This window comes from Oncorhynchus gorbuscha, linkage group LG02 (genome assembly GCF_021184085.1).
Source record: "Oncorhynchus gorbuscha isolate QuinsamMale2020 ecotype Even-year linkage group LG02, OgorEven_v1.0, whole genome shotgun sequence".
Taxonomy (NCBI): Eukaryota; Metazoa; Chordata; class Actinopteri; order Salmoniformes; family Salmonidae; genus Oncorhynchus; species Oncorhynchus gorbuscha.
This window is the reverse complement of record NC_060174.1, coordinates 84,421,585-84,445,032: the sequence shown is the minus strand read 5'-3', so window position 1 is coordinate 84,445,032 and position 23,448 is coordinate 84,421,585. Positions and strand designations below refer to the sequence as shown.

Here is a 23,448-nt window from a genome sequence, read left to right as displayed (position 1 = left end):
TTCGCAAAACTATAAGCCTATGAATCCGTCATATATATATTAATGAGAAAAGATCTCGTGGCAAATTAGTTGTATTAGTATTTTCCAGTTTATTTTAAAGGAATATTTATCCAAATACACAAAAAAAGCGAGTGTGGAAATGCTAGTATGATATTTATCTGAATAATGTTTTAGTACATTACAAAGTTAATTGCATTTTTAATTAGGCTACACTGTTATAAGTAGGCCTACACAATAGGAATATAAACAGTAGGCCTGAAAAACAGAAATGACAAGCTAACAACAAAATAGAAAATGAATGATGGACCTATATATATAGCCTCCATCGCAGGGGTCCCCAACTACATTCATCCGTGGGCCGATTTTTACTTGAGCGGATGGTCGGGGGCCAGCAATGGTGGAAAAAGTACCCAACTGTCATACTTGAGTAAAATGAAAGACACCTTAATAGAAAATGACTCAAGTAAAAGTGAAAGTCGCCCAGTAAAATACTACTTAAGTAAAAGTCTAAAAGTAGGCTATTTGGTTTTAAATATACTTAAGTATCATAAGTAAATGTAATTGCTAGAATAGGTCTTCTTAAGTATCAAAAGTAAAACTATATATAATTTAAAATTCCTTATGTTAAGCAAACCAGACAGCACAATTTTCTTGGGTTTTACATTTTTGGATAGCCATTTATGGATAACACTTAGACATAATTTACAAACGAAGCATTTGTGTTTAGTGAGTCCGCCAGATAAGAGGCAGTAGGGAGGACCAGGGATGTTATTTTGATAGTGGGAATTTGACAATTGTCCTGTCCTGTTAAGCATTCAACATGTAATAAGTACTTTTGGATGTCAGGGAAAATATATGGAGTAAAAAGTACATACTTTTCTCTAGGAATGTATTGAAGTAAAAGTTGGCCAAAAGATATAGTAAAGTAACGTACAGATACCCTAAAAAACGACGTAAGTAATACTTACAAGTATTTTTATTTAAGTCCTTTACACCACTGGGGGCCAGAACATAGTTATACATTATTTGTACACTGCAAAGATTCCCAAACAGATAGGCTATAGTATTTGACAAAAATAGAATAATTTCAAACTTTGATTACATTGGGATGCGATCATATAGACCTATTTATGCGTGGAAATACTTGGGAACAGATCTCCTATTGCAAAATCCCTTTGAGCTCATTTCCTGGTGATTTTACAGTCTTTTATGTTTGGAACGAAAATATTTACAAAAATAAAATAAAAAAACGTTTTTTTTTGCTCAGAAAACTTGGGGGGCCAAATAAAACCATCCGCGGGCCTCTGGCCGGGGAACCCTACTCTATAGATAATGTGTTTCTTGCTTCTGGCCTGGCTTGACTTTGCATGCTGTCTCGCCATGCAATATAGGAGGTATAACGAGTATATCACATGACAAAGTGTGTTTTGAATAACCTACTGAATATGCAAAATTATGGGAATACAAATTATGGAAAGCAAGCATAACGAGGGGATTCTATAAACGCATATTCAAATTACCACATTGAATCGTTCAGCCAGTGCTCTATGGCCCAGACCTACGAAATCTTTATGCTAATCTTTTGAGATTGTTATTGAAAATATACATTTTGTAGCATATGAACAGTAAGTAATTCAATTTCTATAGGCCGAAGAGGTTATAAAGCCTAAAATGTTTAATCGTTCTAAAAACTTTCCTACAAGGCTTGCAGGACTGACTTCATAGGCTACATCACATTGAATTGGACAATAGCCTACAAAATGTGACCAGATGAATTTGGAAGAGACACGCATGAAGTCTATTGTCATGTCAGCCCTGTGCTGCATTTGGTATTGTTTTTAGACATTTTTTTGCACTGTTCCTTTGACAGAGGCAGCGGAGACTCCGTGACGTAACTGTTTGGAACCGTGCCCTCTCTCCCACGTACCGCCCTCGTCCGCCTTTGGTTCTGCGAAAGGAATTAACGTATGCTGCTTGGAATATCGGTCTGCCTTTTGGGATTATTGAACCTGAACAACGAACAACGACTTCTCGAAGAGGAAAATATTGCGTTATGGTTCCTACCACTGTCTGAGGCAACTTCTCATGCTCTCCATTGGTAACATAGTTCCTATGCATCCTTATCCTGGCGTTGAAATTACGAAATTGAGAACTCAGTTGATGTCTTCCTGAGTCGATGAAAAAAGGTGGGCATTTGATGGGAAGGACACATAGGCCGTATTCACTAATCATCCTAACTGCAGTGCCAGTGCGTCATCGAAGACACATTTCTGGTGGTTATGGCAGCGAGCACACGCAGGAATTAAGTGTGAAAAATAACAGTCCAGACGCAGGTAACTTCAAATTGATATTTTGTAAAAACGTCTCTACATCATGGACGTCTTGAAATGTGTCTGGGGCATGTGTGCATCGAGGTTTTAATTACTTGGCAAATGGAAAAGTTGGATAGGCCTACATTTACATAACGCACGAAGAATTTCGCGTCCAATTCTTTTCAAACGTTAACAGTATACCTACATGGGCTTAATCCACAAGCTTTCGTTAGTCAACGATTGAAATAAACTTTTGATTCACGCACATTAATAATATGCCTAGAGGCCTACACATTCACAACAATAAGGTACAGCGAATCTAACCGGATCTTCTGTTGATGGTGTGACTAAACATCGGACATGTTCTGATACTTCAAGGGAGTCATTCCTGTCAAAACGGGGCGTTCATCCGTGGGAGTTTGTCAGAGTCGACGTATTCCGTGGTTTAATCGCTCAATAGAGCATCATGTTTCTCATGCCACCACTTGGAGACTGAAGGGAGCCTACCAAAGATGTGTACTCACTGACTCTTTTGAATGAAAAGTAATCTAAGAAAAAGCCGTTCAGATGATTACAGGGCACTGGTAACTTTAGCGTTGTTTACCACATTAATTGTGTTACGCACACGCGTCGCAAAACAACGTTTGAGACCAAGTCCACATTTTTTTACAACTATTGTATCCTAATGTAGGCCTAATGGTTTTTAGATTGAATTTCACGAATTACATGTAACCATTTTCAGTGAACATGCACGTATCTGGAATCTACAAGGAGAGGAACTATTTTTCACATGTAGATCGGCCAAGAAATGAGAATGAAAATGCTGCAATATCGTTATGCTTCTATCTAATTGTTAAGTGCATTTTCTGATTCAAAGATAAAAAGGCTAAATCTACGTGTTGAGGGCGAAGAGGAAGGTGTTCTGTTATGCAACAGGCATTACTTTACATCAGTCAGAGATGAAGGAAAAGTCCAAGAATGCAGCGAAGACGAGACGAGAAAAAGAAAATGGAGAATTTTATGAACTGGCGAAATTACTGCCTTTACCTTCCGCCATCACATCACAACTGGATAAAGCTTCAATCATTCGGCTGACAACCAGTTACCTGAAGATGAGAGCCGTGTTTCCAGATGGTGAGTTATGCTACCACTAACAGTTGAATGATTAATCATAATTATGTCTTCAAGATAAGAGGAACATGTCAGTTCTCGAAACATAATATTGGTCTTTGTATTATGGTTTTAACAAATACCCATAAAACAGGTCAGGAAAATAACTAAATAAATGTTCATTTTGAGCGCAGCAGAACAATCATATGTCCAAAATACAATCACATTTTTGAAGTCATGGTAAATTTCCATTTTCACTTCCCAAAGTTAATGTTCCCATTGAAAATTTGAGTTTTATTTCGAAAATTATTTTCCAGTAGAATACGTGCTATACAAATAATAAATATCAACATACAGGTGCGTAGTAACGGTGACCATGTGTGCGTAAAAGTGTGATTAGAATTGTCCCCAACTTTCCCCTTTCCCACCTGGTCATGCAATTCAAAAGATACTTATTTTTCATGTTTGTTTGCATGATTTATGTTTTCACTCCTAAACACGAGGCTCTAGATTATGATTTATGATAAATCATCCAATTATGGTCAATAAAACAACTAACACTTCGACAGGCTAAACCCCAGGAAAACAGCCCTCTTCCTCTCATAGAATTGGTCTGTCATCACTCATAAAGTCACAGAAACCTTAAAGACACGGACTAAGGGCCACCCGTTAGTTCTGGATTTGAATAGTTCCGTTTATGACCATTTCACGAATAAAACGTGTGATATCTTGTGGAATCAAATAAAGAAATACACCGTATAACAATATTACAAAACACTATAGGCTACACAACAAAACAGAATATGAATGATAAATTGGGACTAATAAATTATATAGATGAAGTAGGCAAATATCTGCTGGCTATTTCAAAAGTACAGACCATAGGCCTGTGTTTTAAATTGTATGAACTTACAAGCGAAATATTAGTTTAGCACTTTGGTTATAGCATATATCATTAGATAGGGTTGTTTCTCCTTAATTACATTATTTCCAACGAAATATAACTTTTGAATTAGTTGTAGACCGTATCCTTGCCTAAGTAGACACTAGGCTAAAATACAGTCTGCCATACAGTTTTTGTTTTTATGTTCTCTTTTGACATCATATGTAGCCTATTGAATATTGTCTGAGTCTCAATTTAATTCCCGACATCTTTGGACTGAGAGAGAGATGTGACCGCCGTCCAACGAGTCTATTTCAATGGCCACTCTCCCTCACATTTGTCAAATGAATGTGTAATCTTATTTTGCAAATAACTATTCTGGGAAATCAGATACTTAGGCAGATTTCAATATTTATGATGCGCAAAAGTTCGTTAAATATAATAGGCCTATCACCTCATTCCAATTATGCATGTTTGTCTCGTGTATTCCATGCACAAAATGTGAAAATGGCAAAATAATGTATTTTAGTCTGAGGTAGTTCTTTAAAAAAAATCATAAATAATAAGAAAACACATTTCTGACATTTCCGCGCCGGTGAAACGTCTCTGTCGCTTCCACTTATCGTTATTTGGGACTTATAGATCCAGGAAAAGGCCTGTCCTGCACATCACCTAATTATTTATCTGACGTCTAATCAAGACACAGGGAATTATAGGAAATGGGTATTGATGGTGAAAGTATGAAAATATAACAGTAAAAAACGTGAACTGTTAACTCTGAATGTTTGACCAAAACATTCTTGAAAAATATTTTAGTGTCAGTTAGACTACTTGGCTATTGCAATATTAAAAAAATACTTTCTAAGTTTTCTCACTCAAATCAAAGCACTCAAATCAAATCAAATCAAAGTATACATTGAGAAAATGTAGGGTGATCATAGGTTTGTCTGAGAAAACCCAGACTAGGAAACAAGTGTAATTGGCTATTAATTTCACAGCATTTGACAAATTCCACCCTGCTACAAATGTATATGATGGACTAACCTGGCATGCAAATATTCAACTTTATCACACATCATAGTTAAATTTAAATTAAAGTTGTATAATTTCAGATGACAGTTCTGAAATGTTACTAACACTTTATTCTAAAACATGGATCTGTAAAAACTTTTCAGGGGTGATTTTGTCAAGTCACAATTTGCTGGCCTCATCTGCAAACAGACATGTTGAGTATAAACACACATATGCTATTTGCATGTCCCCGTATCTGATCAAAGCATATAATAGCCAAATTAAATCACAGCGTGTGAGAGTGACTGTAGGGAAAATGTATCTTGTTCTTAGTGACTGGTAACACAACAAAATGTGGAATAAGTCAAGCGGGTATGAATATTTTCTGAAGACACTGTATACATTACAAGGCTCAATACTTCTCAAACTATTATGAGTTGATGGTTGAGTCATGGTTGATGTACCCTTTAAGGCTGGCTGGGGTCCATCTTTTCTTTTGGCGTAGAAGGCATTGGGTCAATAGCTTAGTATGTGTGTCTCTGCATTATATGTGGCAGTGCCAAAGATGCCTGAATGGCCTTTTGCAGGCTGTGATCAAAGTTATAGTCCAAGTCAGACACAGCCTATAGGCAGAGCTATGTGAGTCATAGACATAAACCCATACCCTTGAAATTGCAGTATCCGATCAGACCAGGAAGAAAAACAATGTAAGGCTATATCTTGTGTCCCCTTCATAGTGTCCTCTTCTCCTGGAAGCAGCTCTAGGTAATGTATTCTAAGCCTGTTGTGTGTTTCCTCCACAGGGCTGGGGGAGGCCTGGGGCCAGCCGACCAGAATCAGCCCTCTGGACAACATGGCTAAGGAACTGGGCTCCCATCTACTGCAGGTGGGCTATATTCAACATAGATTTAAAATACAATATACACAACACAATTACATGTATGTACACAATAAATGCAGCAGAATATACACTGAATATACAAAACATTTACAACACCTGCTCTTTCTATGACATAGACTGACCAGATGAATCCAGGGGAAAGCTATGATCCCTTATTGATGTCACTTGTTAAATCCACTTCAATCAGTGTAGATGAAGGGGAGGAGACAGGTTAAAGAAGGATTTTAAGCCTTGAGACAATTGAGACATGGATTGTGTATGCGCCATTCATAGGGTGAATGGGCAAGACAAAATATTTATGTGCCTTTGAACAGGGTATGGTACTAGGTGCCAGGCGCACCGGTTTGTGTCAAGAACTGCAATGCTGCTGGGTTTTTCACAGTCAACAGTTTCCCGTGTGTATCAAGAATGGTCCACTACCCAAAGGACATCCAGCCAACTTGACACAACTGTGGGAAGCATTGGAGTCGCTTTTGACACCTTGTCGAGTCCATGCCCCAAATAATTGAGGCTGTTTTGAGGGCAAAGGGGGGGACGACGACGACTTAATATTAGGGAGGTGTTCCTAATGTTTGGTATACTCAGTATATATGCAACATACTGTAAATACAACACAATATTATCAATAAGATTATATGCAAGACAATAACTGCACTAGACAATATACAACACACATAAGTAAACTGAAATAGAAAACACATCTATAACAGTAAATACTACACAAATTCAAGGTAAATGTATAGTGCAAAAATATACATCATAAATATAGAACCCTGGAGCAGAGTGGTGCTTGCTTAGATGTGAATAACACTATTATATGCATTTAGGAAAATTGTCAAGTTCTTAAGAGGAAATGTAGTTGATTATTTTGATAAAATGCACTGTTTAAATGTTTTTGCTATGGAATTCATGTGTAGACTTTGCCAAGAATTTGTAATAGATTTCATGTCATGATTAGAGCCAGATGTGATAGAAATTAGGATGAGTGTGTTTTTTTAAAAGACATTGCAAAAGAGTAGACATAAAAGCCATTATTAATCAGACTCCCATATGCTGATTTATCACTATCACAATGCAATGTATAAAATCTACAATTCTATGTGACCTTCTATGCATTTTTTAAATGCAAAATGGAACCATCTATTTTCGGGTCTAACACATGTTTCATTCCCCAGACTCTGGACGGCTTTGTATTCGTTGTCGCTTCGGATGGCAAAATCATGTACATCTCTGAGACAGCGTCAGTCCACCTTGGCCTATCCCAGGTAAGACATAGCTTTGCCTCCATCTTGGACCTGGGCAACCATTGCGTATGCCACAAGCTGTGTCTGCCTCCCTCAACACAACCAAGGTCGCCTAAGGGACATCTGCCTCCTGATATGCCTGTTTAAACATAGATTTGACAGTCAGTAAAACAGGCTGCAGAATGCCAAACAAAGGTTGCCTAAGTTCACCTAACACAGATAAGTCAGAGGGCATGGACTGGCCACAGAATATGATCTGTGCGTCTATTCTAGGTGCTGTTTACTTCCTTTGTGCGTGGGCGCATTTAACAATATGGGACGTGCGAAAACGTCCAGCTATTTATGCTGTGAGTGTAGCATTGGTATATGAAACCAAAAAAACAGTTGTTCAGCTCATGGTAATATTTAAGGTTAGCTTAGCTAGCTATTGCTTCTGACTTCTGCCTCTCTGGGGGGGTATTTGCAGTTGGAACTTAGGCTAGCCAGGTTAAAGACGTTATTTTAGAATGGTCCTCCCTGCAGCCTTTCTAAATGGAGCAAAGTCCTCATCGACTTTGCTGGACATCCAATATGATTTTGTGTTTTGCGTGTGTTAATGTGTGGTACAGTGTGTGTTTGTGTGTGTCTGTATACATGTATGTGTGTGTGTGTCAAATATTTTTGCTGTTTACCCTGCATTAACTGAGGCCAATGCAGTTTGACTGAGGAGCAGTGTATCGTTGCTGGTTTGGCTTATATATTTCAGTAGGACAGCCTATGACTCTGCTCTGTGGTGCCATCAATGATCAGAATGAAGTGTGATCATCACTCAGGAGTGGGCTTTGCTGCCTGACAAGCCAACTTCTTCAGAGTTGCTGTTCCCCCAGAGAGAGGTGCTGTCTATCGAACACGTGGTGACTGAAAATATGAAGTGAAATGGAGTCTGCAAAGGTTTATAGTTGAAGTCCTGTCTCTGATGCGTATACTCTGGGTCTCTACTTCGAACATATGGTTGTTCTGGGTCTCTACTTCGAGCATATGGTCGTTCTATATGGTTCACTTTCCAAAACATACAAAGTGAGCGATAGAAAGTATTTTGGGGGTGCCCTAGACATGGTGAGCCAGATCAAAGGTACTATTCTATGTAGCAGTTTTTTATAATGGGTGTGTCCACACTGATTTTTGCTTAGCTACTAATAGGGGCGTTCTGATTCTGAAAGTGGCCAGAACCTACAGTAGGTAACCGCTGTCATTCTAACACTGCACTCATGTGAAGTGATTGTGTACTGAGCTGTGGATAGCAAACAGAAATGCTGATGTCTTAAATATACCTCACCTGAGCAAGCATAGACAGACACACTGAAGGCTGTGCTCAGGAAGAATTTGAGAGAACAGGGGGGCTGAGCAACAGCAATAACTCAATCCTATAAAAACAACACCACCACCCACTCTAAATGTTCCACTCTTGCACGCAGCCCTGATGCAAATGCTGCTTGTGCACACCTGTGTACACTGTGAAGCTTATTCAAATGCACCATCCGCTTTTATTGATATCTTGTGTGTGTGTGTGTGTGTGTGTGTGTGTGTGTGTGTGTGTGTGTGTGTGTGTGTGTGTGTGTGTGTGTGTGTGTGTGTGTGTGTGTGTGTGTGTGTGTGTGTGTGTGTGTGTGTGTGTGTGTGTGTGTGTGTGTGTGTGTGTGTGTGTGTGTGTGTGTGTGTGTGTGTGTGTGTCAGGTGGAGGTATAGTGGGCTAAGGTCCGTGTTGTTTTAAAATGAATTGCGAAAGAGACAACAGCGAATTCAGTGAAAGTCACTCATTACTTGAGTGTTGAGAAGGTCTCTGCTTTTACTTTGAGGTTAACCCATCCTCCAGTGTGAAATCTAGAGGTCTGTTTATTATCAGTAACCCACATATATTAACTTACATTGGTGCTTGAACACACATATTTCACTAGTTTCTCTAGCATGCTATTACTTGTCACCGTTTCTACGACACCAAAAAACATGCTCAGTCCAAATGATCTCTCACTACAAAGCATGGATTAGTCCAACCTAACTCCACACTGTGAAGAAACCAATTTGTTGTTGAAGTGGTGAGCAGTGACCCGCTCACTGAGTGACTCCACCCCTAAATTTGGGAGGTAAAATAGATCAAAGTGGAGCCTGGACAGTGTTCTGTGTTCTCATGCAAATGATTGCCTCTTTCATAAATTAACCCTTGTGTTTCCTGACATCATCCCCCTTTGAGGCAGAGCTGAAAGGGATGCAGAGATCGATTTCAGGGGTGGCAAGAGATTTGCCCCCTCCTCACTTCTAACACACACACACACACACGCTCACGCACACGCTCACGCAGGCAACCACACACTCACATACACTCACGCACGCACACATGGACGCACACACACACGCACACACACGCACACACATGCATACACACGCACACACACATGCACAGTCAGTCAGTGTCCCCCTACAATAGGCATTTCTCTGTGATGATGTAATCCCTTGTAATGACAGAGTATCATCCTGCTAAAAGATCAAAAGACCTCAAAACACTATTCAGAAAGACTGTCTTCTTCACATAAGGCTAGAGATTACATGTCATTGAAGAAATGATATGTTGGTCTCTAATCTATATTGTCACTTGCCATTTTCTCTAGTCTCAGCCTGATGTGATTGATTGATTTGTTTCTGTCAGGTGGAGCTGACGGGGAACAGTATTTTTGAGTATATCCACCCGTCAGATCATGATGAGATGACGGCTGTACTCAGCGCCCATCAGCCCCTCCACCATCACTTCCTGCAAGGTGCCTAACATATTGATTTATTCAATCTCTGTCTTTATGTTCTTTCTCTCCCTCCCTTTTTTCTCTGTCAAATTTGTGTCTTTATTTGTTCTGTCTCACGCTTCCTCCCTCGCCTTTTCTCACTCTTTCACTTATTTCTCTTTCTCTCCCAACTGACAGTCAGTTGATCCCAATTTTCCCGCATGCTCACCTCTCTGTATGTTTGTAAGCAACAGTAATGCTACTTCATCGAGGTCTACCTCTTCTGTAAGAAGGAAGTCAGTCAGTGTGACATCATCATACAAATAGCTCAAATACGTCATCTATGCAGCTGCTATAAGAACACATAATACTTCAAAGTATAGCACCATGATACATAATATAAGGCAACACCCAGGCAGCCTCTCTGATGGGCAGGTTTTCATTAACATCCTGCCTGTAGGAGCAGCATCTTAAGCCTTATGTGATAACAGCACTCAACATGCAGTGGAGTACTGTTTTCTGGGGGAGTTTCATAACACCCCTACACATACACACACATGCATACACAGACACAGACACACACACATACAAACCCTTACAAAAAAATACATGTCAAATTTACAGTCCAATATCTTTTTCAAGCAAGTTCACATGTTAAAATCAATCTTCTTCATTTGAAAAGTAGTGGTGAAATAAAACAATCTGTTTCTCCTGTAAAAAGAATAATAATTAAATTTATATTTTTTAACATGTTTGTAATTCGCGCTGTCAGAGTTATTCATTTTACTGCACAATTTTGTTTTATCGCACTGTCTAAAATAAATAATCTATAAAGCTAAAAATAAACATTGTGATGTCAAAACAAGTTGACTGAGGTCAATTACCAGAATTTGCTAACTGTTACTTTAGACAAAATCTAAATGTAAATATTCATGTAATGCTTTTTATATAAGGAAAACTTAAATTACAGCTCAATGTGAGCAAATTAGGAATTTGCGATTAATCGTGATTAATCACAGTAATAAACTCTATAACATTTAAAAAATAATTTGACAACCCTTATTGGCATTCAAATGCGACAATGCACATGTGTGTTAACCACATCTGCTGCTTTATTTAACCAGGGTGAGTGTGTGACTGTGAAGTGTTTTTATTGTGTCTATGTGCTAATGGTCATTCTCCTCGCTGTCTTTGTGTGTGTAACAGAGTACGAAATGGAGCGCTCTTTTTTCCTGAGGATGAAGTGTGTGTTGGCTAAGCGTAATGCAGGACTGACCTGTGGAGGATATAAGGTACATTTTTACATTTTGGTCATTTAGCAGACACCCTTATCCAGAGCAACTTACAGGAGCAATTAGGGTTAAGTGCCCTGCTCAAGGGCACATCGATAGATGTTTACCTTGTCGGCTCTGTGATTCAAACCAGAAACTTTTAGTTACTGGCCTAACGCTCTTAATCGCTAGACTACCTGCCTTACTACAAGGGACGCAACTTTGGTTTTAGAAGTGGAAGAGACATAATTATTATTATTATTATTATTTATTTTTATCCAGTCGGATCTACACTCCAAACAGCCTACCCGGCCGCTCGGAGGCATCCACATGGTCCTAAAGCAGACCGTTGCCTGGTTTTGTATCACATTCCAATGATACAACTGGGGTGGACAAAAATGCAATTTCAAAATGTGTGGGGGACATATCCTCCCATCAAAAGCTCTGACGAAGGCCTTGAGGCCGACACGTAAAGCTTACTAAAGAGCAGTAATACTATCAAGAGCAGTAATATTATCAAGAGAAGTGATACTATCAAGAGCAGTGTGCAGGTTTCTTATTTTTTTGTCCCCAGTGAAAGTTGCACCTTGCGTACTATAATGTAATGCAATATTTGAAATCACATTTCTTTGTTACTGTATGCCATGAGTATCTGTGTCTCTGGAAGTAGTAAACCTTTCATGAATAACAATATAAGATAGAAAGTAGCTAATTCAAATTAAACACCTACACTTGCATACAAGTGAAATGCATGCATTTTGAATAGATTATTATATCAAAACAAATATTTCTTCTATTTATAGATTTGTTTGTTTTGTTCTATTGAGTCTATAATGTTATTACAGTGTTATCACAGTGTTAACAGGTTATTTGAAACTGCATATTATTTGTCTGAGTCTCAGCAGCTGCAGCATTTCCACTCAAATCTCAGACGACAACCACCTCACTCCTAAAACACTCCACAGTCGTTCCTCCACCATCCTCATCTTTAGACGCAACAGCTGTATTCTTGACTCCCTCCTTCTTCCCTATCCCCATATAATATAAATCACCTAGCAGATTGCAATGGAGACCTGCTGTAAATTTACATTGGCAATAAACAAGCCATTATGTTAAGTAGTAGAATAAATCATCCGTGTGAACTGGGCGAGTGCTATTGAATGGCTGGGGCGAGGCCGGCATGGGCATAGGTAAACAGGAAGTGATGAAGATAAATAGTCCCTTTAGCTTCTAGACACGTAGATGTTTTAGGGAGGGGAGGGGTGGATGGGGGGGGGATTTGTTTGGTTGTAGCCTGAAGGTTGAACCTTCTCTTGCTTTTGCAGAGTGAGTGAGATAAGAATTCTGCATTACCAACAATGTTGTATCTCAATTTATCTATCTCTCAGATCGACCTAAATTTGGACACAAAACCACATTCAGGACACATGTTAAGGCAAGGTGTAAAGACTCTGTCTAGCTATATCTATGTACATGCATGTATCTGTATCTATCTCTATATCACCGTGTAAAGCCCCTCTCATCTCTCTGCTTCCCAGGTGATCCATTGCAGTGGCTATTTGAAGATCCGTCAGTACGTGATGGACATGGCATTGTATGACACGTGTTATCAGATCGTGGGCCTGGTAGCGGTGGGCCACTCCCTGCCTCCCAGTGGTATCACAGAGATTAAGCTCCATAGTAACATGTTCATGTTCAGGGCCAGCCTGGACCTCAAGCTCATCTTCCTGGACTCCAGGTATGGAAGGAAAGGAGGGAGGGATGAAACAAACAAATGACAATGAGACAACAACAAAAAAGATAATACAAAATAAAAGACAAACATCACAAAGAATTTGAACATCATGATTGCGAATGTTTTACTTTTAACCCGTGACCTTTGGGTTCAAGGGTGGCTGAGTTGACAGGATACGAACCCCAGGACCTGATTGAGAAGACGCTGTACCACCACGTGCACGGCTGTGACGCATTCCATCTACGCTTCGCTCACCACCTCTGTGAGTCAGTCCCCCTCTGTGGCCACATTGAGACTCTTATTACGAAACAACCCACACTCTCTTTGAGAGGGTTAGGATTTCTATAAGTGGCAGCTATGGAGTTTCTCACAGAATATGCATGTAGGTTCAAGAGGAGAATAAAAATGATACAGTATTAATGAGTCACGCCTGTCAAAGGAGCTCAGCCTTTTGCTGGCCCTCTCTCCCAAGCATTCTGTTTGTATTCCATCTCTATATACACTTCTCTTTCTGTCTTTCAATCTTTTATCCAGGCACTGTCCAGTCTGTGATTCGATCTATCTCTCACCCCAATATTTCTCTCTCTCCCCCTCTCTCCTGCAGTGTTGGTGAAAGGGCAGGTCACCACTAAGTACTACCGTATGTTGTCCAAGCACGGGGGCTGGGTGTGGGTGCAGAGCTACGCCACCATCGTCCACAACAGCCGCTCATCCAGACCCCACTGCATCGTCAGCGTCAACTACGTTCTCACGTGAGTCAACACTTTCCCCTTTGACCTGAGTGGGTCTGTGACAGGTGAATCACTCCCTAAAACACTTCCGTTTAATAGACTTGGACATTTTGTGGCAAAAAGTCTGGGTTTGAAACACAGGCTAATTTGTAAGGTGCCCCCGGTTTGTCTGTGTATGTTACATAGTACGAAATGTAGCACTCTTCTTTCCTGAGGATAAAGTATGTGTTGGCCAAGCATAGTGCAGGGCTGACGTGTGGAGGATATAACATATGTGTGTGATGCTAATCCAAGCTGTATGTATATGTCCCTCCACAGGGACGTAGAGTATAAAGACATGCAGCTGTCTCAGGAGCAGAGTCGAGCAGCCAAACCCAGCTTAGCCTTTAAGACTGGCCTGGCCTCCTCCCAGGACCTCTGCAAACAACTCAAAACCAAAGCAGTCAAGATCAAGAGCAAACTCAAAACAGCCCCCTACCCTCAGGTATGACAGACTATTGCTCCTCACACTGGGTTACTGATACAGTTCATATGCAGTGTAGTACACACACAGTAACCTACATACTGTACCTGTACTTTCATACGTACTAAGATATCAGAATGAATAGCTTTATCCAGCTTGGGAAAAAAGGAGACACTGCAAACTCCTCAACGCAATGACCTTTCTCATTGCATTCACAATCAGTAACTTTCCTTTTGAAAATTCATTAAATATCCTCTTCATAGTTATCCCAAAAATATAACAAGTAGGACTTGATTTTTTGTCTTAGCTTGACAAATGAACTGTACATAACACTGTCTTCATTGCCTGTCTATGTTAGAAAATAACAACACTACCATAATCTGTTGTCTACTGCCTCCACCTCCAGCCCAACAGCACCTACCACCCAGACAAGCCGGACTGCTCCCCCCTGGGAGGAAGTTGGAAGGAGAGCACCCCCTACCCCCTGAACCCCTGTCACGGGCAGATCTCAGGCCCCTCTGGAGGCCCAGAGGCTGGAGAGGTCCTGTGTAGTAGCAACGCCTCCTATGGCCTCTCCTTCCCTTACCCCTATGGACACCTACCCCACACAGACTCCCAGAGGAGGTTACGACACACCCAGGGTTCTTCCTCTGCCTCACCCTCCCTGTCTTCTCCTGGCCTGGCAGCCCAGCAGCTGCTCAGCTCCCTGCAGGGTCGAGGGGGCGAGGGGCGGTGGAGCTGTGCCAACGCCAAAATCCACCACGGTACTAACCCTGCTCACATCCTGAGACCATTCGCTGCATCGTGTTCCATTACCACAGCCACCACAGCAGCATATTCAGGTATGGCTCTGTCTCAAAAGCACGGGGCTCCTAAATCAGAACTGAGGAACGCAGAGCTCTTTCTGCATGCTTTTGAATGCACTGCTAACTGATACGATCAGGTTTCCAGTAGCAATGCTATATTTGAAAAAACAAATGCTAGCCCAGAAATTCTGGATGTTACTAAATAACCATCTAACAAATTTAGAAGCAGCTTGAAGGAAACAACACCTTAGGGAAGTTGAAAATAAGTTCAAACTTAGAAAAGGTGAACTGTCACTTTAATTAAAGTGCTCTATCTTTTACGCCTTTTCCCTTTTTGTTCTCAGGTCAGAAATGTTCATGAAAAACTTGAAAAATAATTTCTGACTGTAGCATTGGAGAAACGGAGTGTGTGCTGCACTGCTCCTCTGATGTGCCTGTTAAACCCTAATCCTTCTCAAGATAGCGTTTTAGCTCAGTTTCACTGAAGCATTTTAGTCTGAATCTCACCGTAGAGTTTCATTTCTCCACGACAGGCTCCTCGGCGAGCAGGAGGTACCCCCCCTGCGAGCCCCTTCATGATGGCTTCTCCAGCTGCTCAACCCCGCGCCCTAACAGCAGGCTCAAGGAAGAGCCCTATGAGCATCACACGCTTGGCCAGAACAAGACCACAGAGGACCGCCTGCACTCCCAGTCACAGGCTACTAAAGAGGACAGCAAGCTGCCGTTCAGTCGAGACTACCTCCACAAGGCCTCCGAGGGGAGTGGTTGTGTAGGAGGGGAGAAGCTGTTGTCCTGTCCCCTGCTGAGTAACTCTGTGCTGGGGAAGGTGAGCTGCGAGCAGTCCCGGTCCTTCCATGGCCTGGGCCAACCCTTCCCCATGCAGGTGGTCCTGGAGCAGCGCAGGAGGCTGTGTATGATGGAATCCCCCTACAGCCACAGTGCCACCGGCCCTCTGGAGCACACGGACAGCAATGGGGAGCGGGGGAGCCCCAAGATGCTGGATCCTGAGGCGGGGGAGGAGGAAAGGAGGATGTGGATGGGGGTTGGAGTTGGGATGGGAGTCGGGGTAGGCCTTCCGACCCAGGCTCCGTACGTGTCTTTGAACCTCCACCACGTCTTGGCCAAACACAGCTCCTTCCAGGCCCCGCCCTATGCTGCCCTCGGCCACTTGACAGACAGCTATGGTTACCGTGGCGACGAAATGGGTTCTTACGACTACAAGAGCCAAAGCCCCGCCTCCAGCTCCTCCCCTGAGATCCACAGGGAGATTCCTCATTACATCGGCACGTCCGTCATCATCACCAACGAGAGGTGACACAGCTCGGGGGTCAAAGGACAAGGAAGGACAGACACACTGAGACTTCAGCCTTTTTGGTCAGAAACACAGACAATGAACAGAAGCTGTATCAGTGACTATGTAACTGTGTCAGCCAGAAGTCGAGTCACTTTCTGGGGACCATGTCTGGTTAAGACCTCCACATGGCTCTCCATTTCGGTTTTTCAGATGTTTTCTACGCAAATAAGCCAACGTCAGACTCCTCTAAGGAGCCAGTAATTTCAGGTTTCTTGATTATATTATATTTTTGCATACTGTTTATCCAATAGCATAAATGCATTGTCACATTCTAGTTCAAAGCCATTTATTTTGACAAAATCTCAAGGACCTTTGAGCCATGACACAGTACGTAATTTGAGGTACAAATTGCCTGTGAAGAATACACAAGAATAATGTTGTAACTCAGAAGCACCAATCATAACTGACCTGAACAAGAAGATGCTATAAAATGGTCTAAAAAAGCAGCATTTAGATTGAATGTAGCATGATTTCAACCCAATTTGCAAGCTAGTTTAAGTGCAAACAGTTTCCAATGCACTTCTTGTTTTTGTGACAGCGACATTAAAAAGGGCATAAGATATGCCAGCACAAAATAATACATGCTGTCACTCCCTACCTTGTATATTGAATGGGAAAATGACAGACGCAAAAGTATTCAACGTGGACACTTTCTTGCAAACATGAATGAGGGTAAATATTGTTCACCCTCTTTTGAAGTTAACATTAAATAATTTGGTCAATTATATCAATGGCAGAGATCGGAAACACAATGTGTATATTTATTATTGTGCAACACATAGCAGTTTGCTTATTTATGAAGAAAACCAGGATCTAACATGTATAATGAGAAGAATGTCAACTGCATTGGGGAAAATTAAATGAAATAAAACACGGTAGTGTGCTTTAATTCTGAATGAACAATTCAAATGAAATGTCCTGCCAGACAGTCGTTGTCCATGGCTATTTTCAGCTCTTCTTTATTCTTCAGAATGCATAGTGGATATCATCTGGTTATTGAAGAGGTCTGGACATTGCTGTGATATCAACACTTTTATATAATAGGTACATATAACCTTACTTTCTTCTGTGATGTAATCATGAAATACACCTTTATGTCCTCCTGCCTGTATCCCATCAACCTGGTCAAATGGGCCCTCCAAATCTCTGTGTATGTGGGAGTGTGTTCTCCCAATGACTACTGGAGAAACTGTCTATCCACTGTGGTCTTCTGTATCCATACACCCCTCCAGATTTCCCTTAGGACCCACTGCACCCTCAAATGTTTTACAGCGTTGATCAGATTTCAGGTCTACTGAGCACAAAACTTGAACGTTCAGAAAATTCTGTGCAACTTCCAGCGCATATTTACTGTGAACACTGAGGCTGTACCCACTTTGATTTCCAGTTTTAACAGTGGCCAAGTAGGCTACTGTGGCTATTTGATCATAATGTAAGGCTACCAGAGTTGCCTACCATCAAAAACAATGGAGAAAAGCCATCTCATAACACTTTAACATCATTGAGCCTACAGTAGCAGCCAATGTGTGGTGTTCACTGAATGCTATAAAAACAAAGAGTCGCACACTCTATAAACTCCCCGTCATTTATTGGGTAAACCACCAATGTTTCGGTATCACTGTGCCTTCTTCAGGGTGACCAATTTATGCCTACATTCCATGAGACTTTTGATTAAAAAAACATGCAGGGCTTGACATTAACCTGTTTATCCATTTGTCCTTCATACAAGGAGGTGACTGTTGTGTTGTTTGATGCAAGAAACCACTTCACAAAATAAAATGCATTATTATTCCCATACCATTATTACATAGAGTCAGACCAAATTATGCTACCCTCTGTCTATTGGCTACAGTACTTAGCTTATTCAAGCCTGTCTAAAAATACAACACTGCCCCATTAAGACAAAAAACAACTATTTACCTGACTCCCTTTTCAGAAATGTACATGTTTCGTGCTCTTGTAGGATGCAATCACTCCCCTATTGCTGCCTAAATGATCTATAACGGGGCTAATAACTCACTAACTAGCAAAGGATATGAACAAAATGTGCACACGTGGCTACATACAACACTCGCTTTGATCTCAAAACAAGTCCATTACTATTCACGGCCGCTCATGCTGTAAACACAGTCCAGTTCAAAGTAAATGGCACAGATCCATATACGGCAATGGTCTATTTGCATGTAGGCCTACTGCAGCTCTGATTGTTTATGCCACACCGATCTGTGTGGAGTACGGGCTGAGTTGTGCGTGTCAATGCAATAGCATCCTATGCCGATGCTTTATACCTACAACAAAATATCTTGCATAGTTCGTTTTGTTTCAGTATGGTGCATTGAAAGTGTCTAACATTTGCATTGATTCGATTACAATTGCCACAGTTAAGGGAAACGTTGATAGTGTTATCAGGGAAAGAACAGTGGTCACCAACCTTTAAGTCAAGATCATTTTCTGAGTCAAAATGCAAGCCGAGATCTACCACTCAGATTGAAAAAAAACATTATTTAAACTTAAGCTGATGCAACGTTAACCAATTTAAAACAGTACTGTAGCAATGAGGTTTGTGCAGTAAGTCATAGGTCCAATACATCATCACCGGATATTGACTTTGCTTGAATTGCCCTGCCGATGCATTGTTGTTAGGGACATTTTTTAAAGTTATATTTCCCAACTTGAGGTAGGCTATATGATCACACCGGTAATAGATCCGTTGACTGTATTATTTTTACTGGTATGATGGTGTCTGAATCTGATGGTCAGTCGTAGCAGTGGGAGAGAGCAGCAGACTGAGGGTCTGCCTCTCAACATCCCTCCGCTCTCCCTTTCCTCCACTGACACTGACCAAATAAATAATAAAAACAACAACGCAAGCCTATAGATACACTTTCCTAATCATTAATTACTACTGCGGCCAAACTTCCTGCCATCCAGGACCTCTATACCAGGCTCTGGATAAGAGCGTCTGCTAAATGACTTAAATGTAAATGTAAATGTGGTGTCAGAGGAAGGCACTCAATTACTTCCGCGTTGGAGCGAGCGGTCGCATCCGCACTATAACTTTTTCATTACATTTCATTATAGTACAACGGTTTGATTTGTCTAATCTTAGCAATTTCTTCTTAGCTAGCTACATAGCCATCTTTGTATCAAAGATAATTGCGTAATTATCGTATTTCGTCGTCCTAACGTAGTCTTCACTGCTCTGCCCAGCAGCTAGCCAGCTAGCAAACGTCCACCGATTAGCAGCACTGTAGAAACTATTACACTCAACTGAACGACTTGATTAGTGTAGTGTTAGCTAGCTACATAGCTGTCTTTGCTGTCTTCGTATCCAAGATAATTGTGTAGTCTTAGAGTGATTATCTTGATTTACCGAGGTTAGCTAGCCAGCTATTTGTCGTCCTTAACGTAGGAGACACTGCTAGCTAGCCAACAGCTAGCCAACGTCTACCGAATAGAACTTCCGCACTCAGCAACACTCAACAACCCGGTCGCATCCCGCTTCACTCCACAGGTAGTATCACATTTTCACTTCATTTCATTACAGTACAACGGTTTGATTTGTTTGATCGTAGCTAGCTACATAGCTAGCTACATAGCCGTCTTTGTATCAAAGATAATTGTGTAGTCTAGAGCGACTTTCTAGGTTAGCTAGCCAGCTATTGTCGTTCTTTTAACGCAACGTAACGTAATCAACACTGCTAGCTAGCCAGCTAGCCCCCGAATAGCAGCACTGTAGAAACTATTACACTCAACGGAATGACTTGATTAGTGTAGTGTCAACAACGCAGCCACTGCCAGCTAGCCTACTTCAGCAGTACTGTATCATTTTAATCATTTTAGTCAATAAGATTCTTGCTACGTAAGCTTAACTCTCTGAACATTCGAGACGTGTAGTCCACTTGTCATTCCAATCTCCTTTGCATTAGCGTAGCCTCTTCTGTAGCCTGTCAACTATGTGTCTGTCTATCCCTGTTCTCTCCGCTCTGCACAGACCATACAAACGCTCCACACCGCGTGCCCGCGGCCACCCTAATCTGGTGGTCCCAGCGCGCACGACCCACGTGGAGTTCCAGGTCTCCGGTAGCCTCTGGAACTGCCGATCTGCGGCCAACAAGGCAGAGTTCATCTCAGCCTATGCCTCCCTCCAGTCCCTCGACTTCTTGGCACTGACGGAAACATGGATCACCACAAACAACACTGCTACTCCTACTGCTCTCTCTTCGTCCGCCCACGTGTTCTCGCACACCCCGAGAGCTTCTGGTCAGCGGGGTGGTGGCACCGGGATCCTCATCTCTCCCAAGTGGTCATTCTCTCTTTCTCCCCTTACCCATCTGTCTATCGCCTCCTTTGAATTCCATGCTGTCACAGTTACCAGCCCTTTCAAGCTTAACATCCTTATCATTTATCGCCCTCCAGGTTCCCTCGGAGAGTTCATCAATGAGCTTGATGCCTTGATAAGCTCCTTTCCTGAGGACGGCTCATCTCTCACAGTTCTGGGCGACTTTAACCTCCCCACGTCTACCTTTGACTCATTCCTCTCTGCCTCCTTCTTTCCACTCCTCTCCTCTTTTGACCTCACCCTCTCACCTTCCCCCCCTACTCACAAGGCAGGCAATACGCTCGACCTCATCTTTACTAGATGCTGTTCTTCCACTAACCTCATTGCAACTCCCCTCCAAGTCTCCGACCACTACCTGGTATCCTTTTCCCTCTCGCTCTCATCCAACACCTCCCACACTGCCCCTACTCGGATGGTATCGCGCCGTCCCAACCTTCGCTCTCTCTCCCCCGCTACTCTCTCCACTTCCATCCTATCATCTCTTCCCTCTGCTCAAACCTTCTCCAACCTATCTCCTGATTCTGCCTCCTCAACCCTCCTCTCCTCCCTTTCCGCATCCTTTGACTCTCTATGTCCCCTATCCTCCAGGCCGGCTCGGTCCTCCCCTCCCGCTCCGTGGCTCGATGACTCATTGCGAGCTCACAGAACAGGGCTCCGGGCAGCCGAGCGGAAATGGAGGAAAATTCGCCTCCCTGCGGACCTGGCATCCTTTCACTCCCTCCTCTCTACATTTTCCTCCTCTGTCTCTGCTGCTAAAGCCACTTTCTACCACTCTAAATTTCAAGCATCTGCCTCTAACCCTAGGAAGCTCTTTGCCACCTTCTCCTCCCTCCTGAATCCTCCTCCCCCCCCCTCCTCCCTCTCTGCAGATGACTTCGTCAACCATTTTGAAAAGAAGGTCGACGACATCCGATCCTCGTTTGCTAAGTCAAACGACACCGCTGGTTCTGCTCACACTGCCCTACCCTGTGCTCTGACCTCTTTCTCCCCTCTCTCTCCAGATGAAATCTCGCGTCTTGTGACGGCCGGCCGCCCAACAACCTGCCCGCTTGACCCTATCCCCTCCTCTCTTCTCCAGACCATTTCCGGAGACCTTCTCCCTTACCTCACCTCGCTCATCAACTCATCCCTGACCGCTGGCTACATCCCTTCCGTCTTCAAGAGAGCGTGAGTTGCACCCCTTCTGAAAAAACCTACACTCGATCCCTCCGATGTCAACAACTACAGACCAGTATCCCTTTCTTTTCTCTCCAAAACTCTTGAACGTGCCGTCCTTGGCCAGCTCTCCCGCTATCTCTCTCAGAATGACCTTCTTGATCCAAATCAGTCAGGTTTCAAGACTAGTCATTCAACTGAGACTGCTCTTCTCTGTATCACGGAGGCGCTCCGCACTGCCAAAGCTAACTCTCTCTCCTCTGCTCTCATCCTTCTAGACCTATCGGCTGCCTTCGATACTGTGAACAATCAGATCCTCCTCTCCACCCTCTCCGAGTTGGGCATCTCCGGCGCGGCCCACGCTTGGATTGCGTCCTACCTGACAGGTCGCTCCTACCAGGTGGCGTGGCGAGAATCTGTCTCCTCACCACGCGCTCTCACCACTGGTGTCCCCCAGGGCTCTGTTCTAGGCCCTCTCCTATTCTCGCTATACACCAAGTCACTTGGCTCTGTCATAACCTCACATGGTCTCTCCTATTATTGCTATGCAGACGACACACAATTAATCTTCTCCTTTCCCCCTTCTGATGACCAGGTGGCAAATCGCATCTCTGCATGTCTGGCAGACATATCAGTGTGGATGACGGATCACCACCTCAAGCTGAACCTCGGCAAGACGGAGCTGCTCTTCCTCCCGGGGAAGGACTGCCTGTTCCATGATCTCGCCATCACGGTTGACAACTCCATTGTGTCCTCCTCCCAGAGCGCTAAGAACCTTGGCGTGATCCTGGACAACACCATGTCGTTCTCAACTAACATCAAGGTGGTGGCCCGTTCCTGTAGGTTCATGCTCTACAACATCCGCAGAGTACGACCCTGCCTCACACAGGAAGCGGCGCAGGTCCTAATCCAGGCACTTGTCATCTCCCGTCTGGATTACTGCAACTCGCTGTTGGCTGGGCTCCCTGCCTGTGCCATTAAACCCCTACAACTCATCCAGAACGCCGCAGCCCGTCTGGTGTTCAACCTTCCCAAGTTCTCTCACGTCACCCCGCTCCTCCGCTCTCTCCACTGGCTTCCAGTTGAAGCTCGCATCCGCTACAAGACCATGGTGCTTGCCTACGGAGCTGTGAGGGGAACGGCACCTCAGTACCTCCAGGCTCTGATCAGGCCCTACACCCAAACAAGGGCACTGCGTTCATCCACCTCTGGCCTGCTCGCCTCCCTACCACTGAGGAAGTACAGTTCCCGCTCAGCCCAGTCAAAACTGTTCGCTGCTCTGGCCCCCCAATGGTGGAACAAACTCCCTCACGACGCCAGTACAGCGGAGTCAATCACCACCTTCCGGAAACACCTGAAACCCCACCTCTTTAAGGAATA

At 42.8% G+C, this 23,448-nt stretch overlaps 1 protein-coding gene across 2 annotated transcripts; it reads left to right on the top strand.

Moving 5' to 3' along the window:
* The first annotated feature begins 1,960 nt into the window (after nucleotides 1–1,960).
* On the top strand, nucleotides 1,961–17,446 carry LOC124011604 (single-minded homolog 2-like). 2 transcript variants are annotated; one of them, XM_046325066.1, is made up of 12 exons: nucleotides 1,961–2,186; nucleotides 3,190–3,446; nucleotides 6,120–6,202; nucleotides 7,393–7,482; nucleotides 10,142–10,250; nucleotides 11,418–11,503; nucleotides 13,021–13,220; nucleotides 13,373–13,479; nucleotides 13,822–13,969; nucleotides 14,267–14,432; nucleotides 14,818–15,253; nucleotides 15,751–17,446. In XM_046325066.1, the coding sequence occupies exons 2-12, from the start codon at nucleotides 3,272–3,274 to the stop codon at nucleotides 16,530–16,532; spliced, it is 2,382 nt and encodes a 793-aa protein (XP_046181022.1). In that variant the 5' UTR covers nucleotides 1,961–2,186; nucleotides 3,190–3,271; the 3' UTR covers nucleotides 16,533–17,446. The 2 variants fall into 2 exon arrangements, with proteins under 2 accessions (XP_046181022.1, XP_046181014.1); XM_046325058.1 differs by having other exon boundaries at nucleotides 1,961–2,333.
* Nucleotides 17,447–23,448: the final 6,002 nt, after the last annotated feature.

Excerpts from the sequence above, each read along its gene's own strand:
- LOC124011604 (XM_046325066.1), top strand. The coding sequence starts at position 3,272 with ATGAAGGAAAAGTCCAAGAATGCAGCGAAGACGAGACGAGAAAAAGAA. Across the intron at positions 13,970-14,266 it reads AGCGTCAACTACGTTCTCAC|GGACGTAGAGTATAAAGACA; the intron begins GTGAGTCAACAC and ends GTCCCTCCACAG. Across the intron at positions 15,254-15,750 it reads CACCACAGCAGCATATTCAG|GCTCCTCGGCGAGCAGGAGG; the intron begins GTATGGCTCTGT and ends TCTCCACGACAG.